The sequence below is a fragment of the Oreochromis aureus genome, linkage group 10 (assembly GCF_013358895.1).
Source record: "Oreochromis aureus strain Israel breed Guangdong linkage group 10, ZZ_aureus, whole genome shotgun sequence".
NCBI lineage: Eukaryota > Metazoa > Chordata > Actinopteri > Cichliformes > Cichlidae > Oreochromis > Oreochromis aureus.
Genome location: NC_052951.1, coordinates 18,678,547 through 18,689,715, shown reverse-complemented (window position 1 = coordinate 18,689,715; position 11,169 = coordinate 18,678,547). Strand labels below are relative to the sequence as shown.

The window sequence follows — 11,169 nt, the reverse complement described above, 5'->3', positions numbered from 1 at the left end:
ATCCATGCTTCAGGGTTTATGTGATAACACCTTTGTCTACAGTCATACAGCAGGGAAAACATTTAGATCACCTGTACATTTAAGAAAAAAAAGGTAAAAAAGGATTTCTAGTGACAACCCCTTTCTGTAGCTTAACCAGGCCCCAGCAAACAAAATGGGACACAAAGAATGTGCCTGTGTGGGACACATTACTACAGCTGAATGACATTCAACATGTGAAGAACAACTTTATTTGAAGGTGACCTTCTGAACTCCCTCGCTAAGTAACTATAATTAGCATGTATAATAATACATATACAGCTTCAAATAAACATAAGTGTTATTAAAGTTATTTCAGTGTTTGTGAGGAAGCACCCATACTGACCCACATATTTCCTGTAAAACTCATAAAAACACCAACATAGGCACCAGCTCATTTGTAGATATCAAGCTTAGCGTCTCAGTAATCTGTCATATGGCTTTCCTACAATTTCAGGGGTGGGTGGGACTCCAAACTTATGTAAGGGTGTGTGATTATAAGAAAGAGGCTGTGAGCTGAACATGCCATATTTGCCAATTCAAAGATCCTTCTCTTGTGAGGAAGCAGCTGTCTCTTGCTGCCGTACACAGGTAAAAACCTCTGGTCATCTCTACACAAGCTTCAGCATGCAAAGTTTTAGTTTAAAAGTCTTTTAGTTAATTTTTTTTTCTTGTGTCAGGGTCTGTCTGAAGATTTTGCTCATCATGGCTGAAACTGGAAGTTGCACGTCTGTCATTAACTTGCGTTACCAAGATGGCAGCGAGGGAAGCCCCTCCAACCCTGCCAAGTTTAAAAATCAAGATTTTGCTCAGATAAAAGCTGACTGCCTCCACAGCGGGCGACTGTTTGTGGACAACACCTTCCCACCTAACAGTGGTTCTTTGGGTGACCTGCCTGATCTGAGCACCTCGCAGGAGAACGACGTGGAATGGCTTCGACCGGCAGTAAAATACTTTTTATGAAATACTTTGAAGTACTTATTGTCAAATCATCATATAGTATTATATACTATTATTTTCTTACTGAAGTAAATGTATTTATCTTTTTTGTGTATGTGGGTAATACAGTACAGGTTTTCTTTGGCCAATTTGAAGTGTTAAACAAATGATTCTTCTTCACTGTCTCCTCTAGGAGATTTTGAAATTACAAAAAATCAATGATGAGCCTGCTTTCTGTATTGATGGAGCCTCACGATTTGACTTCGGGCAAGGCCTTGTGGGTATGCAAAAATGTCTTGGTTATAGCTAAAGACGACAAAAATCTATGTGGCACATCTGATAAAACTATTACTTGTCTTCTTTTAACAGGTAACTGCTGGTTTCTTTCTGCAATATCAGCACTGACGTTTAAAAAAAAACTGTTGGCACAAGTTGTGCCGTTGGACCAGTCCTTCAAGAATTACGCAGGAATATTTCACTTCAGGGTAAAGAATTAGTAACTAACAAGCCTGATGATATATTGCTTTCACAATGCAGCTGCATTATAAAATACAATAGTTTTATTATCTTGCATCTGTTTCAGTTCTGGAGGTTTGGAAAGTGGGTAGATGTTATCATTGATGATTATCTGCCAACAATCAACAAGCAGTTGTTGTTAGCGCATAGCAAATGTGGAAATGAGTTCTGGGTTCCACTGCTGGAGAAGGCATATGCCAAGTAAAAACCATTCTTCTCTCTCTCACACACACACACACACATGTGCGGCACAAATTCCAGATAAAGACACACGTTTTTCTCTTTTGGCTCCTTCAGAATTTGTGGTTCATATGCAGACTTGCATTGGGGGTCACCATCAGAATCCTTCAAAGACTTCACTGGAGGGGTGACCATGACTTACAAACTCAGGGAGGCCCACTCAGCAGGCCATGATGCAGAGCTGTGGCTCACGCTCAAGAGAGCTATTCAGTGTAAATCACTGATTTGCTGTGGGACTTTCCCAAAAGGGGTAAGAACAACTTTCCTGGATGAACATTTAGCCTTCATTTGATCTATTTGAACTTGTTTGCCTGCCTTTTCCAGGATGCTTTGGTCAACACTGTTTCTCACACTGGACTGGTGGATGCTCACGCTTATTCTGTCACAGCTGTCACTGAGGTAACTTGCAAAAGAGCTGAAAGAACTTAATTGCAGCAAATGTTTTCTGACTTCAGTGAAAAATTTCATCTGAAGGTGGAGTTATACAGCTCCAAAGTAAGACTGGTGCGACTCATCAACCCCTGGGGCAAACAGGAGTGGAATGGAAAGTGGAGCGACAAGTACTCACACATTTGTGTGCATTTTACAAAATGAAAAAATGGATTAACCTTGCACAATTATATATTACTTTTAAGAAAAGAATATGTTTTAAAGTGCTGAATTCATTTCCTTTTGTTGTTCAGGTCAGATTTGTGGTACAAAGTGAGGATAGAAGATCGGAAAAAATGTTTCAACCGCGAGGACGGAGAGTTCTGGTATGTTAGCTAATAAAAGTACCACAGGAATAGTTATTGTAACACAGTCATTTTTAAAGTGTTTCTCATCAACACATCAGAAAGTCATTACAGCCATATGACCCCCATAAAACATTTGTAACAGCATTTTGATTGCGGGGCGATCGTGGCTCAAGAGTTGGCAGTTCGTCTTGTAATCAGAAGGTTGCCGGTTTGAAACCCTGGCTCCGACAGTCTCGGCCGTTGTGTCCTTGGGCAAGGCACTTCACCCGTTGCCTACTGGTGGTGGTCAGAAGGCCCAGTGGCGCCAGTGTCCAGCAGCCTCACCTCTTTCAGTGCGCCCCAGGGCAGCTGTGGCTACAATGTAGCTTGCCATCACCAGTGTGTGATGTGTGTGAATGGGTGGATGACTGGATGTGTAAAGCGCTTTACCATTTACCATAAAACATTTGTAAAGCTTGTCTTTGAAAACCTGTGCTGCTTACATTATTTGTTTGTTGGCTTGCGTTTGCTTATTGCTAGATTTCTTAGCGTTTTAATACGAAAGATTGTATATTAAAAGTGGTGATTTCACCTATTTGTTTTCCAATATCCCAATCAAAGGTTTAAGAGCACTTGAAAAATGGCAAAAAAAAATCATATTATGCATGGTTGGATCTTAACAAGGTTCCAAGTAGAGCCTGTTTCAGTTTAAGCGTTGTTTTCATAAATTGTATGCTCAAAAATGTTTTGTCTCACTCTCATTTCTTCTTGTTGCATGGTGAAGCTCTGCTTGTTAAGATCAAACCATGCAAAATATGATTCTTTTTTGCCATTTTTCAAGTGGTCTTAAACTTTTGATCAGGACTTTATTAACCACCAAGCAATCATGTTATTTATCAAATAATTGCCTTAAAGATGCTCAAAAAAGGCCCCAACATCTGAAACCAGGTAGAGCTGTCAAGTTCAGTCACCCAGCTTAGCATAAATACACTGTAGGAACTGCAACTATGGAACTTGTGCAATGGCTTCAGTTTTCAGCTTTAGCGATTCTTGATTAATCTCCCTGAATATCATACAGTGGAGCATACCTCGTGTTCGTCCTTCCTCTTTAAAATGTTTCTCCAAAGAACTGTATTGGTTAAAAACTTCACAGGGCCTTAACAAAAGGCCTCATAATGTAAAAAAAAAACCTAGCAAACATTTTATTGTTGCAGACAGGTTACTACTTTTCCTACTGCTGTAGTAAGAAAATGCTCCAAACCATTGGCACATACAGCAATATTTATCTCAATGATGTTTAACATTCCTCTACCCTTTTTGTTTTTATCTCTTTTCTTGTACTCATCTGTGTCTCTCAGGATGCAACTGGAGGACGTCTGTTACTATTTCAGCTATTTATCCATCTGCTGTGAGAACCCTAACTTCATAGACGGTGACCTTAAATGTCAGTGGAAATGCATGACTTACGATGGCAGCTGGGTAGCAGGGAGATCTGCAGGTGGCGGCGTGAACAACTGTGAGGCCTGTTCATTCTTTTTCCTTAATGTGCAAATACTATGGTTTTTATATATGTGTCTTTGCAAACACAAGAACCACCACACCATCTCCTCTGAGGAAATCACTGTGTGATGAACTGTTTCTGGACGTAGCATTTTCTACGTCCAGATAAACAAATTCAACTTTTTGGGATTTTCTTACCTGGATGATTGAGCACGGATCAAGACACCACACTCTCTCTAAAACTGTAATTTGCATTTTTGTTTCCCTTTCTCTGTAGCCACCTTTGCAACAAACCCTCAGTATCGCATCCAGGTGAGTGTTATAGACAAGGAAGAGCCAGAAGACAAAAACGTCTTGCTCTCCCTGATGCAGAAACCTCAGCAGGGGCAACGCAGACAGAGACGATTCTACCCCATTGGACTAACCATTTATAAGGTATGCATTGTGAATGAAATATAAAATAACAGCAAATTATTACAAAATGCTTAATAATTTTATTAATAATATAAACGTTTTCTTGTCATTGTTATAGACATGCCCTTTTGAGTGATTTGAAAACTGTTTGACATCCTTTTTCCCATTTTCACATTCAACAGATTCCACCAGGGGTAAGCAAACAAATAGCAAACTCCAACAAAAAGCAAATTCCACATTTAAATAACTTGAACAAGACAAGCCAATGCCCAGGAAACAATTTCATTGCACTTAACAACTTTCATATTGCTTTCAGACCCCGCAAGGACACCTAGGGTCCTCTTTTTTTGATGGTAATAACCCCCTGAAGACACCCAATTTTTACAGCTTCAACAGCGATCTGACCGAACTACACAGTCTGGAACCTGGAGAGTATGTGATCATCCCGTCCACCATGAAACCCAACATGACTGCCGATTTCGTTCTTACTGTCTACACCAAGGCTGATGTTGAGATCAGGTAAAGACTTTATTCCTAAAGAATGACAAAATACTTTTTCAATACATGCTTTCCTAGCAGCATTTTAAAAAGTGTTGCAAGACACATAAGTCTCACCTTTTTACACACTTTCTGCTGTATCCAGCTCCCACAGTGGAGGTGATGAAGAGGAGGAATTGATTCTTCCTCAGGTATAAAATAAGAGGTTGCTGTGCATACTGTAACATACTTAATACAACTTCAAGTTATCATCCAATATGTTTTGTTTTCTTTAAGATCCGAGACAAGCCCAAAGAGGAGACCACAGATAAGGACGCCAGCCTTATTTCCTTGTTTAACCTGTATGCAAATCAGGTCAGCTGTATATTTTTTAATGATTGCTCCTCATATTTTACTCCTTTGCTGTTTGTCCTTTTCATTTTTTTTTAAATCTGCACTCAACAGTTTTACTTGCTTCTGTGTTCTAGAATGGTGAGCTGCTTGCTGGACAACTCCAGAAACTCCTGAATGACAGGTTCCCTCATGGTAAGATGATCATTTGTGCTTTCAGAATATTTAAAAAGCTACCTCATTTTGTAATAAAACAAGACTAAAAAGCTTTTGTCTACCATCCATAGGAACCTTGTATGGCTTTGGTTTGGATACCTGCAGGAGTATGATTGCTTTGGTGGATGTATCCTCAAAAACTGAATTATATTCCTGCTCTTGTTCTACCACACCCAAACTTACCAAAGCTGACTTTCAGTAACAGTCTGATTAGGAATAGCAAAGTTTTGTCTGTGATTTCCTTAATGTACGCAGCTTGACCAAAGGATGACAATGTCTTTTACTGAATTTTTGATTCTTTGGAACAAGATTCAAGAATACAAGGTAAAACAGCAAATGCAGGACAAATTTCAAATAATTCCTCTAACTTTTAGAGCTGTATTTCCCTCAGACACTGATATTTTTTTAAGTTCAGTGTCTGACATGTAGTTAAAAAAAATAAATGTTACTTTGAAAGTGCTCCTTTTTCCTAAATGTCAGGTAATCTTTTTTTCTGCAGAAACTCTTCCATCAATCTGATCTTAATCAAAGTGGATCCTTGACTGACTTCGAGCTCCAGAGAGCAGTTGAGGCTGCAGGTAACACCAGTTGCTTTTGCATTTTAGTTCAGAACTGTGTTCATGTTATAACTGCAGTACTCATCGCTTTCTCCTCATGTCATTACCAGGTCTGAACGTGAATGACAGGACGGTGAGGCTGATGATGTTTCGGTATTCACGCTTCTCTGTCACCACGTTGGAGGATTTCATCACTCTCATGTTGCGACTGGATAAGATGTCAAGTAAGAGAGACAGCAACCACCAAGTACATCAAGAAATAAATCTGTTGAATTTATCAAGTTCAAAATGTGATTAAGCTTATTTTGCATTGACTGTGTTTTTCCTCACAGACATTTTCAAGGACAAATCCTCTGATGGAACAATGCACTTGACCTGGGATGAGGCAAGTCACTAAATGTCCTTTAATCTTTCATTAATAATAGTTTTTAATATTATGTGTATTAAATCATCTTATGCCTTTTACTTTGACAGTACGTTTAAGTGTAGCTAGAATATGCAACATTTGTAAAGTTAGAATTATGTTTTAAAAATTAAAGATCAACAACTGAGTACATATGAAATGGCCACTGTAATGCATTCTTATTAATGTGCAGTACACAGTCACTTGAATAATTAATTTATTAGCTACCCTTTCTTCTGTTTCAGTGGAGCAACATCTCCATGTACAACTAGACCAAAGTGAGCTCAGGAGAGCTGCAGGAGAAGACTACAACTAGACTTGCATGGGAGCTGGATGATTTGTATAGAAGTAGCAAACATACTACTAACCATTACTTATACTTGGAGCTAGAGAAAGGATTTTCTTTTTCTTTTGAAAAGCAAATAAGCGAACTAGAATTTTTTGGACACTCACTGTTATCATTTGTTCATGTAAGAATGAGTGCTTTGCAAAATTACACCTTGAAGACTTTACTTAATCTTTACATAAAGCCAAGTGTATCATATTTGATATGCAACTCAAATCAAACTCTCTGCTCTCTAGTTCAATATGAATTCAGCAGTGTCAAGCCTGCTTGCAGTGACAGTAATCTGCTATGGCCACACGATGCCAGTCATGTAAAGGATGGATGCAAAGTAGAAGAAACTGTATAAGCTGTTTGAGATGTAAGGGGTGATATTACTTTTACTCTGAAAGGTTTTAACTGATGTCTATTTTTAAATTTAATTCGACAGGGAAACTGGTTGCCTTGCTTGCCCCAACAGAAAGCCACTTGTTCATGCACTGTAAAATTATCTATTTTCATCTGCAACTTTTCTTTTTGGATTTTGATCTGTGGATTTGATGCATTGCCCTCTCTGTTTTCTATTATTCATTTCTTTATATGCTCCCTTCTATGACATAAATGGTAAATGGTAAATGGCCTGTATTTATATAGCGCTTTAACAGTCCCTAAGGACCCCAAAGCGCTTTACATATCCAGTCATCCACCCATTCACACACACATTCACACACTGGTGATGGCAAGCTACATTGTAGCCACAGCCACCCTGGGGCGCACTGACAGAGGCACTGACAGAGACATAAACTCTATACTTGGATTGATCAGTAAATAAAACTTTCTTTTGCTGTCACCTGTTGTGTGTTACTGTTACGTGTTAGCCCACCACAAGTGTTTGTTTCAATGATTTAGACACCACTACTTGGTTTCTGAACCAGCTATTTTGCTGATTGGAGCTGGTTTTCTATAGCTAAGTCATGCGCTGCATATTTAACTTAAGTGTAGACACTTGATGACTCTTTCAAAGCTAGTGGAACTAGTGGAATAAATGTCAAAAATGAAACAGATAATAAGGAATATATAATATTTTATTAAATGCTGTAACCATAACACACTTTTTCAGAGGAGTTTTGGACAAATCCCCAGTACTGTCTGATAGTGACAGGCAACAATGTAGACAAGAACATCATATTGTCTCTTCTGCAGAAACCTGATGAAGAATGTTGCACTAAAGTTAAATAAATGGTAAATGGCCTGTATTTGTATAGCGCTTTACTAGTCCCTAAGGACCTCAAAGCGCTTTACACATCCAGTCATCCACCCATTCACCCACACATTCACACACTGGTGATGGCAAGCTACATTGTAGCCACAGCCACCCTGGGGCGCACTGACAGTGGAGTCATGCAAATAACATGCAGAGGAGTTCTTCATCTACAAGATTAGCGTGAGTTCATGTTTTATAATCTATAAATAAATGTATGCACTTGGTACTTTGTTGCATTTCAGTATTCAACCCAGCAAAGTTTTCTTTCATTCTGAATACATGCCATCCAAGATAAACAAAAAGCCTCCACACACCCATGAATAAAAGAAAATTTCTTCTTACCAAAGAGTGACTTCCAGCAATAATTTGTAAATCTTCATCAGACTTCAAAGTTAGTCGGACGGCAATTTTTGGGGAAATTTTGGAGATTTATTTGGGGGTGTCCTACCCCAGGAGACCCATGGAATGATCTTACAACCAAAAGTGTTCAGATTTTGAAGTGATTTCATTATCCTAAAAGTTTTTATCATATTTGATGGGTTTATTTTATTTTTTTTAAATCTTAAGCCTGTTTTTGTATGCTTCAGTTGGTTATGTTTGGTAGTAATCATATATATTTAGCTTAAAAACAAGAATGTGAAAGTAATTTTTCTTCTTCTTTCTCTTGTTTTTTTTTTTAGGAGTCCTGTGATCCTGAATGTACGTCACATATTAATGCTTCTTAATAATACCTTTGCAACCTCAATTCAACTGAGTTTAGTTCAGCTCTGTTTTCATTAAAATACCAGTATTACTGATAAGCAGAAATATGTGGGACTGAGTTCTAAGCATGTAGTGTCAGGCGTCAGTGAACAGCACTAGAACACTTGCAATTACCCATTTCTTCTCAGATCTCCCCCTCTTGTTCCAAATAAATCATAGCAGCAACCATCATAACCACATCATTACTGTCTGTTAAGCTGGATTTAAGAAATAAGTATATACGTAAACTTAAAGTTTTTAGAATATCATTAGTGCCATCTTGTGCCAGTACAGAACATGAAGGGTAACTTGGTTGCTGCACAGTGTAAGTCTGCAACTTACACTAGTTTATATTAGCTAACCAGTGATGGAACTGATAATTCAGTGGAAAACAAGGGCACTAAAACTAAAAAGCAGTGTAATGGGGTACTTTTTGTACTGCACCTTGTGGAATTTCATCCAGGCACCCTTAAATACAGGAAAGTCTGGAACCAGCTCTCTGTTAAAAAAATATATTTCATAGTCCCATCTCTGATCCTATGAGTATTACTCATTACTAAAAAGGGCAAAAATAGCTTAGATGGAGCCGGGGAAAAGACTTGCCCAGCTCTAACTGCTTCTTAAGCAGGTGACCTTCCACTCAAGTACTCCACTCAGTCAAACCCATTAGCAGCAGCTCCCCTCTAAATCTGTGTATTTGATAACTAATTGGATTAAATTTAGTGGTCTGGAAAAGCAGGGCGACTCATATGTTTGACATAGTCATCAGACATATGGGTACTGACTGTTTTATGGTTATTTTCTTTAGTTCATTTTTGTTTACTGTGATATTATTTCTCAGGTAACTATCACAACCACTTCAACAAAATTAGACGATTTTCTTGTTTTTTTTTCAGTCGACATTTTCAGGGAACATGATCAAATTTGCATATTAGGTCCTGAAACAAGTCTTGCCCCAACACACACACAGCTTCAGATTTTTCCTGACATGTCAAAACGGTATTAGCTTCGGGCAGCAAAGAAAGGAAAGAAACATGTCAGGCATCCTTTGTTACGCTAACATGTTAAAACATGGTAACATGGTAAAATGTGCGTGACAGCTCTACGATAAGAGCAAACTTGTTTCAAACTCAAGCCAAATACAGCCCCATATTTAAGTGAAGTACAAGAAAAACAAACGCAGCAATCACTCTTTGTGTGGACACTGCTGGAAAAAAGACATACTGAGATGTTTTTATTTGTATTGATCACTGTGTAGAAATGTGGTTAAAAGATAGAAACACTGGAAACTGATCTGCTCACTTTAACTCAGCCAACTGTTTTGTCAAAATATCAGTTTTAATGAGGAACAACAGAAATAATAGTTTTAACACACTCCTCCTCATATTTCTGCCTCTTATTCCAAAAACATGAATATGATAGTGGTAAATATCACAACCACGAAATAAGGTAAAATGTTCATGACAGTTGTCCCAACTTCTAACAGCCATTTAAAACTTTTTGTAGGACCAATGCTCAACCTCTAATAAATAAATATATAATTTCCTTTATTTGATTTCAAACCCCAAAATTTTACTGTCATTACCTCAGCCTTTTTTCTGCCATAATACCAATACAAGTTTCCTTTTCTATTTACTAAATAAGACAAACATTAACCCGAGTGACCAGCTGGAAAGAAAAAAATAACTACTGATAATGTTTTTTAATTAGATTTAATAATTTTAAATGAAAGATAGACTTAACAGGATAATGTAGTAGTAGCAGCACCTTTGAAGATGATGATATTTTAACATGTTCTCCTAAAAGACGTGGAAAACTTCATTCTGATCACAAAAACAAAGCAAACAAACAAACTGTATTTATTTATTCAGTTATATTTTGCTGAAAATGAAAACACTACATTATTTGATGCCACAGTGTGCATGATAAGAATGTATAAACTTTTTTTTTTTTTTTAACTAGAAGTATAAGCACAGTAAATTATTAAAAGTTACAACTTCATGCCTGGTTGTTGACCATGTGAACATGTCCAAACCCATGATGGATTTCAGCAGACGGAGCAATATGCAAATTACAACGCTCGAATCAGGTGTCATGGTTTTGCATCTGTTTTTTTCCAGAGAAAATCTATTTTGTTGTCCAACCCATTCCTCTCAGCCACAGCCTATAATAACCGTTCTACATTTTGGGGGGTGGGATTTCAAACTTGTGTAAGACAGTGTGAATATAAGATGCTGCACATATCACCTTTGGCAATTCCAAGGTGCTTCTCTTGCAAGGAAGAATCAGTTGCTTGCCACCGTGCACAGGTAATAATCTCTGTTCTTTCAAGAAAAACTTTTAAATTAGAGTTTTGTGTCTCTGAATTAATTTTTTCCCTTGTACCAGAATCTCTCTGAAGACTTCTTCATCATCATCATGGCTAAATCTGAAACTTGTGTCATCAACTTGCGTTATCCAGATGGCAGCGAGGGAAGCCCCTCCAACCCTGCCAA

At 37.9% G+C, this 11,169-nt stretch overlaps 1 protein-coding gene across 1 annotated transcript; it reads left to right on the top strand.

Annotated features, from left to right (window-relative positions):
• The first annotated feature begins 556 nt into the window (after positions 1 to 556).
• Positions 557 to 7,286, top strand: LOC116333975 (calpain-1 catalytic subunit-like). Its single transcript, XM_039618459.1, has 22 exons — positions 557 to 609; positions 699 to 963; positions 1,151 to 1,238; positions 1,327 to 1,442; positions 1,541 to 1,674; positions 1,771 to 1,963; positions 2,038 to 2,112; positions 2,188 to 2,273; positions 2,397 to 2,468; positions 3,788 to 3,945; positions 4,207 to 4,364; positions 4,526 to 4,537; positions 4,660 to 4,862; positions 4,987 to 5,032; positions 5,118 to 5,195; positions 5,309 to 5,366; positions 5,459 to 5,514; positions 5,643 to 5,711; positions 5,887 to 5,965; positions 6,055 to 6,168; positions 6,277 to 6,329; positions 6,593 to 7,286. Exons 2-22 carry the CDS (start codon positions 724 to 726, stop codon positions 6,617 to 6,619), a joined length of 2,115 nt encoding a protein of 704 aa, XP_039474393.1. The 5' UTR covers positions 557 to 609; positions 699 to 723; the 3' UTR covers positions 6,620 to 7,286.
• The last annotated feature ends 3,883 nt before the right edge of the window (positions 7,287 to 11,169 follow it).

Excerpts from the sequence above, each read along its gene's own strand:
- LOC116333975 (XM_039618459.1), top strand. The coding sequence starts at position 724 with ATGGCTGAAACTGGAAGTTGCACGTCTGTCATTAACTTGCGTTACCAA. Across the intron at positions 2,113-2,187 it reads CTGTCACAGCTGTCACTGAG|GTGGAGTTATACAGCTCCAA; the intron begins GTAACTTGCAAA and ends TTTCATCTGAAG. Across the intron at positions 5,033-5,117 it reads AGGAATTGATTCTTCCTCAG|ATCCGAGACAAGCCCAAAGA; the intron begins GTATAAAATAAG and ends GTTTTCTTTAAG.